The 19,600-nt window shown below is 36.4% G+C and overlaps 1 protein-coding gene across 4 annotated transcripts in view; it reads right to left on the bottom strand.

Annotated features, from left to right (window-relative positions):
* LOC150092284 (tyrosine-protein phosphatase Lar-like) overlaps positions 1-19,600 on the bottom strand; it is a 1,042,795-nt gene that overhangs the window by 313,908 nt on the left and 709,287 nt on the right. For all 4 annotated transcript variants that reach the window (XM_090415047.1, XM_090415048.1, XM_090415049.1 and 1 more), the window contains exon 16: positions 6,079-6,171. In XM_090415047.1, coding sequence (XP_090271173.1) covers positions 6,079-6,171 — 93 coding nt within the window. The remainder of the gene's footprint in view (positions 1-6,078; positions 6,172-19,600) is intronic.

Below are 19,600 nucleotides of genomic sequence, written 5' to 3'. Positions count from 1 at the left end.
AAGATATGATAATGTTGGAGTCTTGACAGGTAATAGAGTGATTTGGAGGAAAATTGTAAATAGGAAGTCAGTAATGATGTAAATTTTTCGAGTAGTACTATTATATCCTGTACACCCCTTGAGGGTACATGGCAGTAATTTAATGATGATGAGCGGAAGTTCCATGGATGGAAGAATTACAAGACCACAGATATCACCAGTGCATGGGGCCAGTGAAGAAATATTTATAAACAGCAATGACAAATAGCATTCCTCAAGTGAAAAAAAATAAAACAATTTTGTGTAAAGTGGATGACTAATGAAATCAAACATGAACTGTGTATGAAAAAGAGGTTGTAGAAAAATGCATAGAGAGAGAAATGGATGGAGAGTAGTTGCATGAGCAATATGACTCAGCCCCAGGAAAGTGACTAGTATAGTAAGGAAGATAAAAATGGAATATACGGCAGCATTAATTATTCTTCAGTCTAAAGAAAATCCTAAAGAATTCTTCCATTATGTGGGCAGTGGAAGGAGAAATGATTGTGGAAGAATGACCCTATCAGGGTAAATTGACCAGTGCAGATGACAATGTAGATTTAATGTTTGGTTTATTGGAACATTTTATCCTAAAAAAGCAGGTTTTATTCCTAGAGGCAATGGAAGGATTGAAGGCTCAGCGATGCATGAGGAGAATGTATTTCAAATACTAAGCACTATGGAAGTCAATAAGGCAGCATGGAACTAGATGGAATTTCACCAGAAGTGGAGCTTGGTTGTTAGCATCCTTGAAAAATTTATAGCTACAAGTTTTTTTTAATGTGATGAGTTTAAGGAGTGGACTTTGTGTTTCTCAGGGAGGGACCTCCCCTCGATGAGTCTTGATAGACTTTGTGTTTCTTAGGAAGGACCTCCCGCGATGAGTCTTTTGACTCCATGGAGGCCTGAATAATAATAATAATTGGTAAAATATCTTCTCACTGGTGCCCTTGGCAACTATCTCAGTCCCATGGTGTTCCTAAGCTTTTGGGTTTCATTGCATGTTTTGAGAGAAAGTGCTAAGGAACTGATGATTCATTGACATAGCTGTTCAATGAAAGCCTAGCTACTGGGAAAGTTCTGAGTGAGTGGAAAGAGGGTAAGATAGTGCTACTGCACAAGGTCGGAGGTAGAATGCTGGCATTATATACATGGGTAGTCTGAAAAGTTCTCATTCTAATAATGAAAAAACGAATTTATAATTTCAAAATTATTTTTATTTTTCAACATAATCTCTCTTAAGACTAATACATTTATTCCAGCGATGCTCCAGCACCATTAACCCATCCCTGTAGTGGTTCTCAGTAAGATCTGCAAAATACCCCTCTACAGCTGCAATCACCTCTTGATTCGAAAAAATGCTGCCCAGTGAGGAAGATTTTTAGTTTTGGGAAGAGATAGAAATCAAAAGGAGCCAAATCTGGAGAATAGGGTAAATATTCCAACAATTCATAGTGCAGATCCCATAATTTTCCCATTGCCAAAACACCTTTGTGAGCAGGTGCATTGTCCTGATGAAAGATGATTTTTTTCTTCTGCAAACCGTCTTTTATCATGAATTTTTTCATCTAGTCTGGTTAAAAGATTGGAATAATATTCCCCGGTTATTGTTTTACCCTTTTCAAGATAATTAATAAACAACATTTTGAGATACTAAAATGCCTTTAGCATCCCAAAACACCAATGCCATAACCTTGTCTTCTTTGGCGCTGAACAACTGGCTTCTGTCCACTGTTTTGACTGCTGTTTGAATTCTGATGTGTACTGGTGAATCCAAGTCTCATCTATAGTAATAAATCGATGCACAAAATCAGCTTTATTCTTGTTAAAATTCTTCAAGCATTGTTCAGAAATTTTCATATGAGTGCGTTTTTGATCTGCATGGCACCCATCTTGTGCAAAGCTTTTTCATATGCAATTCTTCATGCAAAATGTATCCTACACGTTCTTTCGAAATGCCTACAGTCTCGACAATTTCACGCACTTTGACTTGCTGGTCATCCAATACTATATCGTGCACTTGATCAATGATTTCTGGTGTTATTACACTTTTTTGGTTGTTCTTCATGTGGATCATCTTCAAAGCTGGTACGAATGCGTTTAAACTCGGCAGCCCATTTCTTAATTGTTGAAAACAAAGGAGAAGAGTACCCTTAAACTTTTATGATCTTCGAATGAATTTCTTTTGGCGTTAAACCTTCTTTTACAAAGAATTTTATAACCATACGATACTCAATTTTATCCATTTCAAGGGATAAAGACAACACTTTGGCTTCCGACAGCTGTATAAAAAAAACTACTTGATAGAATGATTTGCAATTTCACACAGATGCTTATGACAGATGTACCAACTTAGAAAAAAAAAATCTTGCCGATAGTGTTGCCATTTATGGTTGAGGCTAAGAACCTTTCAGATCACCCACATAGATCATTTTGTATTTCTTCTGTGGTTGTTAATATTTCAGTGAAATTAGTAAGAAATCATATACAAAATTGGACAGATGAAATCAATGTCTGTGAAAGTTAGCATGGATTGTTGAAGGGCACTCTTGTTTTACTTTTTTTTACAGTCCATAATTTGCTTGCCTTTTATAATAAAGACATATTAGTGAACCGCATTAGAAATTGGCTGTCTGATAGATATCAGAGATTGTGTGTGTGTAAGTTATATCAAGGAAGAGGAAGGCTATAAATGGGGTCCCACAGGATCAGCTTGGACCTTTGCTTTTTAATCTTTATGTCAATGATATTATTACTGTTCTGCATGGAGTTATACTGTTATTTGCAGATGATGTGAAGCCTGGAAGGGTTATTAGTGGTAGTGCTAATGTGGTGGCCCTTCAAGATGATTTAAATGAGCTGGACAGATAAACAAAGGAATAGGAATGTCAGTTTCATGCAACTAAAAGTAAGGTCTTGAAATTTGGGATTGACAGATAGGTGCTGCATCCTCTGTTGGTGGATCTATACTAGAGGAAGTGGACGAGACATGGGATCTTGTGGTGACTGTTGATAAAAATTTGAAGTTTAGGGCACATATGGTGAAGATAATTCAGAGGAATGCTGCAATACTAAGAAGGACATTAACCAGTAAAGATAAAAGAGAGGTGATTCCATTGTATAAAGTCCTAATCAGCCACATCTGATCTACTGTGCTCAGATCTGGTTAGTGGGATTTGAAAAGGATAAATGAACCTAGGAGAGAGTACAGAGGAGGATAACGAAAATGATATCATGCCTGTGCAATGCTAATTATGAGGATAGATCGAAGGCATGTAAACTAAAGTTTGGTGGATAGAAGATAAACAGGTGACATGATTGAGACATGCCAAACTGTTGAGAGGTATTTACAGGATTGATACAGGGGAATATTTTTCATGTAGTAGAACAAGGGCCAGAGGCAGTTCTTGGAAGTTGTGAAAGGAGGTGGTGAGTAGCAGGATGAGAAATTGTTTTTTTAAATGGAACATGGAAATGATTGCCAGGACTATGGAATTTCTTGATAGAGTGGTTAGTGTGCAGACTGTGAATAGGTTTAAGGAGTGGTATGACAAACTTTGTGTTGTCTAAGTTGAGCCTCCAAATGATGAGTCTTATGACTCCATGGAGGTCCAGAATAATAATAATAATAATCATTGAACAAGCTGAATGATGTGAAAGTTTAGTTGATACTGAATGCTGAGAAACAGTTAAGACATTATTGTTTGTTGAATACATACACTGATGCTACATAAGAACAGCAGGAAAGTTTTTGACTTTCTCCCTTCCCAAATAAGTGGGAAGGGAGAAACTCCATCCAGTAAAACTAACTTATAAGAAACAATACTCACTACTCTCACCAAAGGTGCAGCACTTAATGAAGTTAATAGTCTGTGATTTCATAGATGGGACAACATTTTGTTTCAGAGAAGGTTGTCAACAAAAACTTTGTTTTTCATATAAATTTTTTGTTATAATTTTCATGATTTTCTTCTCATTAATAGAATATGATGGGTAATTGTGTTTAAGTGTGAATTATACTTAATTTTTTGAGCAGATTTAAAAAACAGACAATTTATATTTAAATAGTTTGTTAAAAGTTTCAATTTAGAAAAAAAAAATTAATCAAAGTATAATTTACAGTTGTGTTTATTTCAATGAACATGTTTACTTGAAAAAGGAAAGGCTACAAAAGCATTTTCTTACATATTCTTTACACACCATCTGTAGATTGTATCATTATAACAGCAGCATAAAACATTCAGAAAATTTTACAAAAACTAGTCCCTGTTACTTGTCAATTAAAAAATTTGCTTATGGTTGCATTTTATCAACAGTTAATCATCAGACACCCACCATATTTTTTTCTTATGTGAATGCTACTCCATCCCTGAAAGGTTGGTCATAAACCTATAGTGCATTAGTACAGTTCCAGGAATCTATCAAGCAGGAATCTATCTATATCTATATATATTTATTTATTTATGTGGTTCCCACCCATGAAGGGTTATTAGTAAATCCATAGTGCATTTGCACCATGGGTGGGTTAAGGATTTTTTTTCATTTTTATATATAGTTTTTTGTAATTTTTTAAATTTATTTCTACAGTCTGGAAACCCTGCTCTAGAGCCCAAACATGAAACTTTTTCAAGCCACTTCAGGACTTCAATAAGCAGGATGGTGGTCTTACACCAGGCAATGAAATTCATCTCCCACCTAAAGACAACACAAATGTCTAGGCCCAAGGCAGGATTCAAACTCATGACCAGTTGGTTGGAAAGTAGGTACACTTAATACTCAGTTGAGAGGATATGATACCTATTTGTCCAACAAGGCTCAAATTTGAGAGGTATCTTATGAAATCCCTTTGAAAGTCTAGTGGTATCATGATACTTATTTCCTTTATTTAAATCAAGTGGTACCTTATTATAGAAAAGTGAGCAAATTATTAAGACAAGTGCTATCCTTAACAGTGTACTAGTTACTTTCAGTTCATCTATTTAGGTGTATCAGTTTGAATAATTAAATCTAGAGGGGGATTAAATCTGGATGATACCCTTTTTCCAAACTTTTTCCACAGTAATTCAGTATTTCTTATGCTTTACTTTCCTTTCTACCATCTTCATTTATTAAAGATATAGTTCTATACCGACTTTTCTTTGTATATGCTGTGCAGTGAAACAACATCTTGGAATTTGCTTTGGTCTGCTTGACTAATTTCTTTTCATAATTTGATTCTGTCCTCTCTTCCATGCTGGTCATTCCTCCTGCCTATGTTTTGTTGTGCCGTTTATGGGTTTGATGATCACCTTGCTCTTAAATAATGGCACTGATGCAATTCATCCATTTAATTCCTACTTGATTCATTCTCCTGACCTTGAGTATGAAGTCTGGTAATGTTTCCCTCAAGCATGCATTGGCCATTTTCCATGCAATGCTAACATCCATCTCATGCAGTTTCCTCAAATCATGACAGTGTTCCAATCCAATTCATAAGTTTGTAATAATGACCTACTCTGCAGTTAAACCTATATCCCTACTTAACTGATAATTTCAAGTCAGCTACCATTTCATTAAGTCAAAATACAGACAATGATGGTATATTAGTTATAGACAATTCCTCTAATGTTATCATGAGATCCAACACTCTTAAATTCCAAGCACTCCATCATAAAGATACATTTCTATGCTGATGTTTCTTTGTATATGCCATGCTTTTAAGTAAGTATCTCTTAGAAATGGTAAAAATTCCATTTCTTTCTTCCTTCCAGTCTTTCATAACTCACTCTTGGATTTATGGTTGAAGTCTTTGATAATAATTACTCACCCTATACTCAATGGAAGATGTAGACAGCATGCAATTTGCATCTTTCACTACACATCCTTAGACTTAAGCAGCAACCAACAAAATTATACATATTTCATCCCCCCCAACTAATTTACATCTAAAGAAAACAATTCCAAGAAAGCATAATCTTTATTAGCTGTTGTTATATATTAAAATTTATTACAGTTAGAAAATTTGTTAACTGTGATATATTCTATAGGCATTCCTGATATAAAAAGTGATACTTAACATACCTCCTTCTGGTGTATCCAAATATGCTAAAGCTTCTTGACCCCATCCGAGGTTATTTCGACCAGCCAGTCTGAATTCATAGCGTGCACCTCGATCTAAAAATAAATAAATGCTTATGTACTTTTATTTCTTTGAAAAATTAGGATTTTATTTAAGATATGCAGTATTTATAATAATTCTATACCACAGACACAATTATTACAATATATGCTCTGACAGCAAGACCACTTATAGAGGACAGCTGCAATCAGTTATGTAATTCACTTTTTTTTTAATGATTAAGGAAGACATGAAATAAACAAAAAACAAAACAAAAAAACAAACAAAAAGGCATGAATATGGATAAGTCAAATGGCATCAAACATTGTATTATAGCACTGGGGAAGGAGGGGGGAATATTTAAGTGCTCAGATTTCTTTGTTCACCAGTCTCAGTTTTATTGGGTTCAATTCTCTTCATGACGAGAAGAATCTTTATATGGGCTTTTTCAAATGAAGGTGAGTTAGCCAATCTCATATGCACGAAGCAGGGTTTTTTCCTCCCAGAAACTCAGGCCTGCATACAAGTAAATTGGCCACCAGAACTCATGCAATTTACAGACAAAAAATACTGTTGTTGTTGGTGAGGTAACAGATAGCATTGATGGTAGTAGTGTCGTTGTGTGTAGGTGGAGAATTAAGTAGTAGGGAGATGGAGAGATGTGTATGTAGCAGAGTAGAGTTGAGTGCTTCCTGTAATGAGTCCTTAGACTCCTTAAAACAGATCAACACTAAGCATTAAAATGAAAATAAAAAAGTATTTTTATTTAGCTTTATACAGCAGATTCTCACTACAGCAAACATCATTATAACATGCTCACTTGCTATGAAAAATACCAAAAAAATTTCCAATCACAGTTCATAATTACAAAGTTATTCTAGAAAAATTCAATACAGCAACCTATCCACTCTAATTAACTACTCAGCTCGTCCTAGTAAGTTTTCTATAGTGAGAGTCAATTGTATTTTGAAGATACTTCCATTTACTTTCCTATTATTACAGTACAAAGTATCTGTACAATTCTAAACTTTACAGGATCTCTACAACATGGTGTTCAAATACCAATTACCTCATCACGAGAAGAAAAACAAAAACTGATCTGATTTTCACTTTCAGTCGTTTCCGACCATAGGTGACTTTGTAGGCATTGCCCACAAAGTACTCCAGGTGAGATTTTTACAGGGTAGTTCACCAATGCTTTCCCTAACCCCCCAATTTTATCTGGGCTCAGGACCAGCATATGGCTGTAATCCGTGTGTGTTCATGGGGCTGGTTTGCCTGTTCTGGGGGATGAAAAAACTCAAGTTTCCAGGTGAAAAAACCCCCTACCTCCTTATGAGACTGGCTAACTCACCTTTCGTCGAAAGAGACCAGATAAAGGTTCCTCACGTCACTGATGGGAATCGAACCCAGGTCTTTCCGACCAAGGGGTTTCGTCTATACTGACTGAGCTATGGAGACTCAAACATAAACTACTGGAACCAAATACATATAGATTATATGAAAACATTTGATATCAAAACTCCTATTGCTTATTCAAACTTAATGAATGTAGCTAGGGAAGCACAGTCAAACTTGTTAAATGTGTTTTCCTTTTGCTACCAGTGTTTTTTAATGTGTTTTTTAATACATGTTGCTGCATAACAGCAACATGTGTTAAAAAAAAGGTATTCCTGTATCTATAATCTTCTCAGTATGAATTAGATTTCTATATGAAAGTCTCAGCAAACCTCTCTGAAAAAATGTGCAGACACTGACTGCTCAGTGCAAAGCTGTTAAATCCATATCAGCAATTTCAATCACATATCAGACTAAGAATCTCAAGTAGTACAGCAAGTTTATAACTCAAATAAAACTTGACTGGGCTCAATTTTATCTGAATTGGAGATCAATAAAATTTCCATGAGTTTATTTTTACTTCCTATTATTGGAAGATTTTTCTGGCTATCTACTTCCTAACACTAAGAAACCATACTATTCTCTAATCACACCCAACTTCTATTTTTTTTTTCCTGTTGAATCGTCATTTACTGATTAAAAAAACTCTAGTCCTCACACATTTATTCAATTTTATCTACTGACAGATTTCTTCTGTATAGCAATCCTACAAAATCCATTTATTAGCTATTAGTAACTAGGGAGTCAGATAAAAAAAAACATTCATGCTTAATACAAATTAATCCATATTTTTCTGTAAATAAAACAGATAGATAGATAGAGAGAGAGAAGATAAATTCAAACTCCACCAATCTATCAAGTGATGCCATTGTAATCAATACTTTTTAATTAAGTAATATTAGTTTGGAGGGAAACCTCTAAAAATATAACCAATTTCCTGAAAAAAAAAATTGGCACAGCAGACAGAATGGATTAATGTTTATTTATTACTGTTTTAATAGAAGAAATTTAATAAGAAAAATTAAATAAAATATATAATTTGTTAAAAATTATAAAATGAAATTTGTAGAAAAATTTTTTTTTTTAATTCCACAATGGTCTCAAATCTGATTTAAGAAAGATTACCAATATTACAGAAGCCTTGGATGTTACCCTAAAGATGGAAATCGTAATGCAGAGCTTCAACACAGTGCAGTCGAAACACATGTATACAACAGATCATTCAAGCTCTAATTTTCTTGGTATTCACTCTAAACAAAAGAAGCTTGATGTCTCTAGCATCTAGGGATGTTAATTCTTAACATCAAGGTACAAATAACATGCCTGGACTTACCTGGGCTAGACTGATCATCATTTGCTCTCATCTTCAGGTGGATCCTTACCTAGGTGCACCTTGACTCTTACTAGAATACAACAAAAACAACTTGGTGCAGAGATGACACCATTAGGAAGACACAAAAGAGGAAAGCCTAGGAAAACATTTCCTCACAACTCAATTGGTAAATGTATAAAGGAAAAGGTGAAGATAAGACCCATAGACATGATCACAACAGAGGTGCTCCAGAATATTAATGAGGGTCAGTACCAATTACAAGAGAAGGAAGATTACAGTTTTCATCACTTGACTCTCCGTTAACTCAAGTTTCCCACTCATATGTAAACAGTGGTGTGACTCAGACATCATTTTCCAATGTTCAGTATTCTATAATGTTGGAGGGATCATGATCTGGGGATGATACAAATCGCAATTCTTCCACCATTACAGAACACTGAACATTGGAATTTGTCCATTATCACAGATTATGACAACAGATGATATATCTTCTGATAGAATGCATCACAGTAGCAGATGGCATTGGTGTAGGTGAGGATGGTAGTGGCAGTTCACTGTGGTTGGTGGATTGAGTAGTGGAGATGGAGTGGGAGAGTAGGTGACCTCTCTTGATGAGTCTTTGGACTTCCTGGAGGTGTCACGTAATAATAATATCATTTGGAAAGCCTCCTAAATCACTGGTTTGTTTTTCATGTGATGATAGTAGTTCTTCAGTAAATCATATGAGTGTATCTGGAGCACCTGCTATTCCTAGTTCAAGTAACAATTGCTTAGCTAAACAGAAACCTCAGTTAGAAGTGCCACTAAAAGGCTTTTGGAAGGAGTCTAATGCTTGTAAAGAAGCCTCTGCACTCAATAGCCAATCAGTTGTACTGTCAGTTCCACTGACTTAAGCTGAAGTAGAGTATTGCTCCAGTTATCCATCTGTCTGATATATAGTGAGAGCAAGGGAGAGAGTGGAAGTGACGGGAAGTCGAAAGAATGAAAGAACATTAGAGAGATAACGAGAGAATGAAAGAACATTAGAGAGATAACGAGAGAATGCCATGAAAGTGTAATAAGGAGAAGGATGAAAGTGCAAGAGAGAATATGGAAACAGAGAGTGAAGGATGCTAGCACAAGTAGTAATGAATCCATGACAGGCATAATATATGGCAATTCCATGATTCAGGGTTTGCAGAGTAACATGTCTAAAGAGGGCTTTCCTGTGACTTTAGCAATGAAGAGAGAGAACAGAATGCAAAGGAGATGATACTAGTGGCTAGTACTAATGATTTTAGTACCAGCCACTACTACTACTTAATGTTGAGGGGCAACATTAATCAGTTGGCAAAGCATCTGAGCGCAATGTTAGAGACTGTGCAACAGAAAAGTGTGAGGGTAGGTAAGGTAGTAGTGAGTGTGCTTCCTCGCTTTGACAATGCAGAGTTAAATAAAAGAGCAGTGAAAATGAATGATATGATTGCAAGAATGTGTAAGAAAAAGAAGTCTAGAATATGTTGATATCTGGAGTTTGATGGTAGAAGAATGCTGTATGCAAAAGATGGGTTGCATCTGAATAGAGAGAGAGACAAGCTTTTGGAGAGGTTGCTGTTCACTGATCAAGTGGAAGTGTTTGGACAGGGAAACTAGAATTGATGGGGTTGAGAGCAGGAAGTACAGCCTCATGTGGGGAAGAAGAAGAATTTGTACATGAGGAAAGTTGGAAAGGACTGGGGAAGGTATTGAAGAGTCACATTGGAGAAGTGATGTTTGTAGGACTTGTAGAACTAGAAATGATTTCTTATGTTAATGAGTATTTGAAATAAAGGGAACAAAATTGTGCAAATGCTGCAAAACTAATTTATTTAAATGGCAATTGAGTCTTCTGGTTCATTGAACAGGCCAGGAGGTGCAAGTTGTGCCCAAGGTGAAAAAGTTACATAAAATTGAGTTATGTAGCTTTTTTCAACCCAAAGTGCATAGCCTTAAGTTTTGCATAATTAAATTGACAATAACAATGCCAATTTATTTAAACCATCCTGCAGAATATCTATATTACCTTTATTAGCTATTTTCTTTCCCAGTTTTTCACTGATCAGCAAACTGCTGTATCCCCTCACCCTCTTAAATCATTCCTGATACCATTGATATACAAATTGAAGAGTCTAAAGAGTCCTAAAGTACTCCACTAGTCCCCCCTCATTCTCTGAAATTCCACTCCACCATATACTGATCTCTAGTATCTATCTTTTAGCTAAATCCCACCTCCATCCAATCTATCAGCTTCAAATCCATTCCCATTTGTAGGAACTTTTGTAATAGTTTTCCATGCAGTATTCTGTCAAATACCTTTGCAATATTATTATTATTATTATTATCATTCAGGCCTCCAAGGAGTCAAAAGACTCATCGAGGGAGGTCCTTCCTAAGACATAAAGTCTGTCAAGACTCATCGAGAGGAGGTCCCCCCCTGAGAAACACAAAGTCTATCATACCACTCTTTAAACTCACTGACCGTTCTCGCTCCCACCACTCCATCAGGCAATGCATTCCACGGCTCAACCACCCTCCACACAAAGAAACCACTCCTTACCCTCTTGCTCACAGTTTCCTTTCGTAACTTCCAGGGATGGCCTCTTGTCATCACTCCTTCCCGCTGTTCAACCAAGCGAAAGAACTCCCCAGTGTCAACCCTGTAACCACCTCTCAACAGTTTAAAAGTCTCAATCATATCACCTCTCCTTCTTCTATCCACCAAACTCTGCAGTCCACATTCTCTCAGCCGATCCTCATAACTATCCTTGTACAGTCCTGAAACCATCTTTGTCATCCGTCTTTGTATCCTTTCCACAGTTAATTTATCCCCTTCAAATCCTGGGGACCAAATCTGAGAACAATAGTCCAAGTGTGGTCTGATCAGAGACTTATACAACGGAATGATAACCCTCTTATCTCTGCAGGTCAGTATCATTTCCATATCCAACAGTATCATTTCTCTTATCTAATTCTGCTGTCACTCTATTATAAAATGTGAGTAAATTAGTAGTAAGCCAGGACCTACCTTGTATAAAGCCATGCTGCCTACCAGTGTTGTATTGCTATCCACCCACTGCTGGATTGTAACTTTAACACTAACATAGCACTAACAATTCTCTTGCACATTCACATAGTACACTGGCTGACATGTCATCCAGTCTCACTACTGTATTGACATTGATATTTTTCAATATGCTGAGGATCTCCTGTTTACCTACCTCAGGACATCAGTCATACCAGGAACTGCAAAACATACACCTGGATGTTTTACAAAGTGATCCCTTCGTAAGTTAACTATTTCTTTTGCTTCTGTCACCTTCCTACCATCAGCATTGATTACTTATACTTAAATAGTAATTTTTCCTCTTATTTGAAACATAATGAAAAAACTTTTCAATTTACTCTGGCCTGCTTAGCTAATTTTCTGTTATAATCAGAATTGGCCTTTCCTTCCATACTAGTCATCTTTCTTGCTTCCATTTTTGTACTGTTCACGAGCATGTTGATCACTTTTTTACCTTTTTCTTTATATTCATTCCACAATGTTTTTTTTTTTTGTTTTTTTTTTGCAGCTCTTGCTTTATATCCCTACTCATCCACTTCATCCCCACTTAGTTTATTTTCCTGACTGTGGATATTATTATTATTATTATTATCTGAGACCTTCAGGGAGTCAAGGACTCATCGAGGGAGGCTGTAAATTACCCAAACCAGCTATCATACCTTCCCTTAAATTCATTTACACTAGATGTACTCACTACCCCTAAGGGAAAATTATTCCACTTCACTCACTGCTCTCTGAGAGAAAAACCTAGCTCTTACCTTTTTCGTGACTGAGAACAACCTTAACTTCCATGGATGCCCCTGTGTTCTCTCCCTGCCTTCCATATAATGAAAAATTTCATCATTTGAAATGCTATAACACCCATTAAAAAGTTTATAGACCTCTATTATATCATCCCTCTTTCTCCTGTTAACCAGTCTGTAATCCACATACTCGCAATCTGTCCTCATAATCTAAATCCCATAATCCAGATATAATCTTAGTACTCTTCTTTGCACCCTTTCCACAGCTTCTTTATCCACCTTGAAACCCGGGAGACCAAATCTGTGCACAGTAATCCAAGTGTGATCTTATCAAAGCCTTATAAAGAGGCAAAATTACTTCCTTATCCTTACATGTCAAGGTTCGCTTCAGCATAGAAATTATCCTCTGAGTTGTATTTATAACTTTTGCTATGTGACCTTTGAACTTTAAATTCTTATCCACCAATACACCAAGATCCCTTGCCTCTTCAGTTTCTTGTAGCATAACCCCACTAATATAATATGCCGCTGTATATATGCAGTCTGATACTGCTTTTCTCAAATAAGCCCTGACCTTGGCAGAATGTCTACCTTGATTATGGATACATCTTTTGATGCTATTACCAGATACATCACTCTCAAATCCCTGGTCACCTCCAAGACATGCTGCTGCAGGTAATTTATTCCTTAGCAACCGTATAAATTCCACTTCCATCTTGCCATGCTGCCTTTCCTCCCTTCAATCTATGTTCTCATTGTTGAAGACAAAATAATTGCTCAGCATGCACTCATTATGCTAATCTGTTGATGCTATGCATAAACAGATTAGGACAATGGGTCCAGCTTCTTACACTTTCATACTTTTCCCATTCACTTTTTTATTTCATTCTCTCTCTCTCTCTTCTGATGTATTGGTTGGAAATGATGTATTTGGTTGGAAAGACCTGGGTTCAACTCCTGTCTATTATGTGAGGAACCTTTATCTGATCTCTTTAGACTAAAAGAAAGTTAACCAGTCTCATACAGCAGTGGAGAGTTTTTTTCTCCTGGCAACTCAGATTTTTCATCCATCAAAACAGGAAAACTGGTCCTGTGAACGCACAGGCTACAGTCATTTTTCAGGTTTCCTGTTGCCTTCCTTGCCATACTTATGGTATGGCAAGGAAGGCAACAGGAAACCACCTTGCTTCCCGACCAACCATAAGGTTGAAGGAAAAATACACACACAATGTCACCTCATCATCCACATTACCTTCAACCACTTCTTTCATGCACTATCATTCACTCCTTCCACCACCTCTACAACACTTTTGCTATCTTGCCTTATATCATTAATATTAGTTGATTCATTCTCCTGCTTTCCACATGACTCACATTCATTTCTTGAACTTGCACATGAAACATTTCTAACTCTCTCTCTCTCCACTTACTTTCACTTTCATAACATAAACTATTCACTTTTGGCAATGATTACATAGAACACACATACTTCATCTTATGAAATCCCTCATGCTGAACTCATTCAACAAGGAAGCCTTAGCTGCCATTTTCATCATATGCATGAATACCATGAAAAATAATACTGTGCATTAAATTTCATAAACACATTTTCCTTTAACTTTGAAAGTCTTATAAGTAAGTAATACTACCAAAAATAATTACTAAATTTACTAATATTCACTAAAATAAAAGGCTTATCTATAAGACACATGTAGCACCACTTCTATGTTCTATGGTAGAACCATCACTCTGAAAAAAATTTTAGGTATGGGGGAGATAGTTTATCCGAGATTATGTGGTGTAAGATAGAAGCCAATATGACAAAATATACTAATAGCGTTCAGGATGTTGAAGTATGATGGGAGAGGCAATAGTGCAAAATTGGATAAAACAGCACAACTGGGCTGTTAAAAAACAAATTGAAGAGTAAGTATGATGAATTATTGTCCATCTTTGTAAAACCTTGAGACTGCCTACTTTTGAAAGAAACCTAAATTTTCAGCTACATCAACCATAGTCCATCAACCAAGATATGGAATTTATTGCAATAAGCAATGACCTAATACAAATCATACATCTTTCTCCCTGAATTACTGATAATCATCTACATTCTTCCAATACACTTGATCTCTGCCTCTTTAACCAGATATCACCCGTTCTCAGCAACACAGATCACAATCTGAGTGAATAAGCTCTCACACAGAGTGCCCTCCTTTCAACCTATCCCAATCTTTTATCCTTTTACAATACAAATACCAAGTGGGACAACCTCTAGAACTTCTACTCTTCCTTTCCATGATCTGACTGTTGCTTCTGACCCAAACACCTGCTTTGAGCAAGCTGCAGAAAATTATCCTCACAGGAATAAAGGCTTGCATTCACCATTCTCTCCAAAAATTCTTGTCCACTTTCCAAGGCATGATTCAACAGAAAGGTGTACAAAAGCAGATGAAGAAAAAAAAACTCAACTTACTCTGGCAGCTTGTAACAACTCAGTTTTTGCTGAAGAATGTTAAACAACTATCAGCAAATCCAAACATGACTTCATAAAGGCCAACAGCAGAAAAGTCACCTCCTGTCCAAATGGAGGCTGTGTTTGGGTCCTTTGCAAACAAATACCACAGGATGCAACTTCTGCACACCTGTACTTCCATCTCTTTTTTTCTCTCTCTTATCCAGATGATACCACTGTTCTGGCACTGTCACAGCACCTAAAGATAAAACTGATGTCCTGGCACCACTCTTTTCCTGCAATTCCAACACAGATCACTAAGGCAAATCACCTCCAACCATACAAGAAATGTCTGCCTCCTGCAGCTTTTTGGCAAAAAAACATCAGAAGAATGCAAAACACCTTGGAAACCAAAAATCTCTACAACCTTCTATATCTTTAGTTGGCACTATTGAAACACAAGAAAGCAAGCATATATTCAGTCTATTCCAAAAAAAAAAGGAAGATAAAAGTCTACCATACAAACTACTGATCAATCTTCATCACCTCAACCTTTAATAATAATTGAGGAAGTCATCAACAGTCAACGTTTCCATTACTTAGTGACCTGCCATTTAATTCGTGACCATCAGTATGGGTTCTACAAATCAAAATCTGCAAATGACCTATTAGCTTGAATCACCTACCATTGGATACATGTCATCAAAGATTTGAAGAATATGCTGTAGCCTTCAGCCTACTAGCCACCTATTGTAATCTGGTAACCAGCATTCCTACTGGTTGTTCACTGCATGTTATAGTGAATGGTTTGCTTTCTTCAAGCCTTGATACCAATGAAGAAGTGCAAGAGGGCTGTTTTGCTACATACCTTTATTTCTCCTCTAGATAAATAAATAACCTATTCGCAATCACCACTAATATCTATAACTTTGCTGATGATCATACACTCCATTTGTTTTACTCATTTGACAAACCATGCAGTGCTCAAATATTCCAAGCTTCAAGGTCATCTTCAACTAGTGCCTTAAACACCGAACTCTATGCCACTTTTCAATGAAGTAAAGACAACCTGGTCACCTTAATTGCCATCAAAAATGCAATTTTGTTTTTCTCTTCAAAAGAAATCTCAGCTGACCTTCCCTTAACACACCAAAAGACAGGATCAAATCTCTCCTTGGAGTGACATTTACCTCCAGAAATTCCTGACTAAATACATCACATCAACAGCTCCCACAGCATCTAAAAAAACCAGGCATCCCATCTGCTCGAGATCTTATTTTTCTCAGAACTATTAATTCTACACAAATCCTAAATCCATTCATCCTTAGAATACTTCTTAACATTTTTGGTGGCACAGTTAAAACAATTTCTACAAATTCCCAAATTGCTCTCCAGAGGAGAGCAATTTGGGTCATACATTACTCAATAAAGTTAGCAGAACAAAACATTTTTCATAAATAGCTTACTTTTAACAGTATCTCTGAATATGAACATTTGATATAAAGGAATTCGTGGCATCCAATTTCCAAATATCCAATAGAAATTGATCTACCACTCAAGAAGTCAGTCTGAAAACACCATGCAAATTACTCATGCCTATAAAAACATGGGTTGTGACCACATTACTTCATTTCCATTTTTGGGACTGCTCAGTGGTTTAGCTACATCTCCATTATCTTTAGGATGGCAAGTCATCATTGCTAAAATGATTCTTTGAGATGGCAGGCTAATTGAGGACTTGAAGATGGGCAGTCATAAGCAAAGGTTGCATGCTGGATTATTGTGTAACGAGGTGTCAACTCAGCACTATAGATGCAGCTTCAGAACCATTACAAGAAGAAATGGCCAAGATTGCCAAAGGACTCCATCAACCAGAAAAGACAGCTATCTCACTTTAACATTTCCGAATCGGTTGTGTCAAGTAGGCGTGATTCAAGTGGGCTGTATGTGAGGAAGCCTGTGGTTAATATCCTATTAATCACAACTTACCACAGAGTTTGTTGAAACTGATGCCATTAACATATGACTTGTACCCTGACAAATGGGGTACATTTCTGTTCTCTGATAAGTCTTGTTTTAGCTTACAGATGAATTCTAGACATTTTTTGATTATCCTACAATATCAGAGAAAGGAACTTTTAGATTGGAGGCAGTGTTCTTGTGTGGAGTAAATAAGGATTGACTGCTGTGCTCCCAGGATAGGGATATCATAACTGTGCAGATATATTGAAAATGGACACTTGAACCCTATATGTGAAGGGGTGAAGTTGGCCCACATTTTTGCTATTGTGCATAACCAAGCCACTGCCCACCAGTGGTTAAATTCTAAACGAATAAGTTCCGGCACCCTATACAAAATAACCAATGTATTTACCTTTGATATAATAAATTTAGTTTAATCCTTTATCCAAGTGTGAGCAAACAAAGTTTGCTCCTGAAAATATCTTCAGGACTGAGGTAAGGTAGTACAACACCGGGCAACTTACAGCAAAGGTGGATCAAGCTCCCAACTCCTTGTCTCAATATCTCCCATAATGCACAGCACATCTCCTTGTGGACATGTATACTGCTATGTATTAAAGGAAGGGCCACTACTCATACCAGTTTCGACCTCTATTGAGGTCTCATCAGTGGGAGCCAGGCCCAGAGTGGAGATACTAAGGCAGAAGTAATAGGAGAGGTCATCCTTACCTACAGGAGTTGCCAAAAGGTGTGCCACCTTATTATTAAATTACTCTGGATTTAGAGAAAGATGTTTGAAAGTTTATTTTACACTTGGTTAGACTATAATAAATTTAGTTTAATGCTTTATCCAAGTGTGAGCAAACAAAGTTTGCACCTGAAAATATCTTCAGGACTGAGGTAAGGTAGTACCACACCAAGTTGCCCAGTGTTGTATTACCTTACCTCAGTCCTGAAGATATTTTCAGGCGCAAACTTTGTTTGCTCACACTTGGATAAAGGATTAAACTAAATTTATTATAGTCTAACTAAGTGAAAAATAAATTTTCAAACGTATTCACCTTTGAATGCTATCCAGGGAAGCTCCAAACCTCCCCATTCCTTTTATCACATGTTCGTAACCAGGCGACTGTTGACATTGACTTTATATACACATTCAAAACCAGTAGCAAACTCAGGATTTAATCTTGGGGGGGGGGGATGAGTTGAGTAAACCATTTGAGAATACATACTACGAATCGCATATGACCTATGACTGAGCATCTGCAATGATCGCCAAGTCATAAGTAGTATAGAAACAGAAGACATGACACAACATAAAAGAAATGAATTTTATTAATTAGGAAAAGATTTTTGGAAAATTTTCTAGTGTTTTTTTCCTTTTTCTTTGGGGGAGCCAGGGCCCCTTTTCCCCCCTCTGGGTGCACCAATGTCTTCAAAACTGTAAACAATTGTTGAATAATAACACAATAATGTAGGCATAACTTGCGTAAAAAGGAGAAAAGTCACAAAACATAAAAATGTTCCTACAAAATAACCAATTGTATTTACCTTTGAATGCGATCCACTGGTCGTGTGTCCTGCAAGTCAGTAAATCTTTCCTTTCGTTCAGCGTAGTAATATTATCGCATTGCAACTGATGGGAATTTTGTGTTTCTGTGGATTCATAGCAGACCTCTTTCTCTTCAGAAACTATACACAAACTCTCATTACAAACTCGTTTCATTATCACTGTCATCCCAGCTATTTTCCGTTTAAAGAAGGTATCAATGTACTTATCCATAGTTGAAATATCATACTTACTCAAATATAACCTACCTTTACATATAATTCGCACCTATGATTTTACTTTTTGAAAATAGAAATTAAAAGGTTTCGCATATACCTCGCACATGAAAAAAAGCTTAAACATGTTCATGTCGAGGCGATAGTAAATTGCTCCAGTGGTAAATGACATGCCCTCCCCAATAGCCACTATACTGCAGAGGCAAAAAAAAACAGGTATTTTTATTATAACAGTGAATAAGGTACAAGCACTCTGAGTAATATATTTCTCAACAAACAGTGCAATTAGAGACAACTGGGATAAAAGCGACACCAATTAATGAATCACATGTCCCCTCATACAGAAACTATGCTGTTAGACTCAAGCAAAACCATCTGTTGCACCAGCAAACACAGTATCTAACTAAAAACTATTGTTATTAATTAGATGTGTGCGAGTTTGCTTGCTCACCGCTAAGCAGCAATAAAATTCAACTGAACATGTTAAAATTTGTAAACGTGTTAAACCTAAGAAATATATATATATATAGGTAATCCTCGTATAACGCGGTACTTATACAATGCGGTTTCGATATAACGCGGTCTACAAATTGCAGTAACCCTTATTCAATGAGGTTTCGATATAATGCATTCTACAATTTCTAGTAATTTGTTTTATTTTATTTTATTTTATTTTTTATATATTTTCACCGTGAGACTTAAAAATCATATTTCATCTTCGTTAATTTTG

Source organism: Typopeltis vanoorti, chromosome 26 (assembly GCF_054136105.1).
Source record: "Typopeltis vanoorti isolate ZY-2024b chromosome 26, IOZ_Tvanoo_1.0, whole genome shotgun sequence".
In the NCBI taxonomy this organism is placed as follows: domain Eukaryota; kingdom Metazoa; phylum Arthropoda; class Arachnida; order Uropygi; family Thelyphonidae; genus Typopeltis; species Typopeltis vanoorti.
The sequence above is the reverse complement of the archived record's forward strand: the minus strand, read 5'-3'. Positions and strand labels throughout refer to the sequence as shown.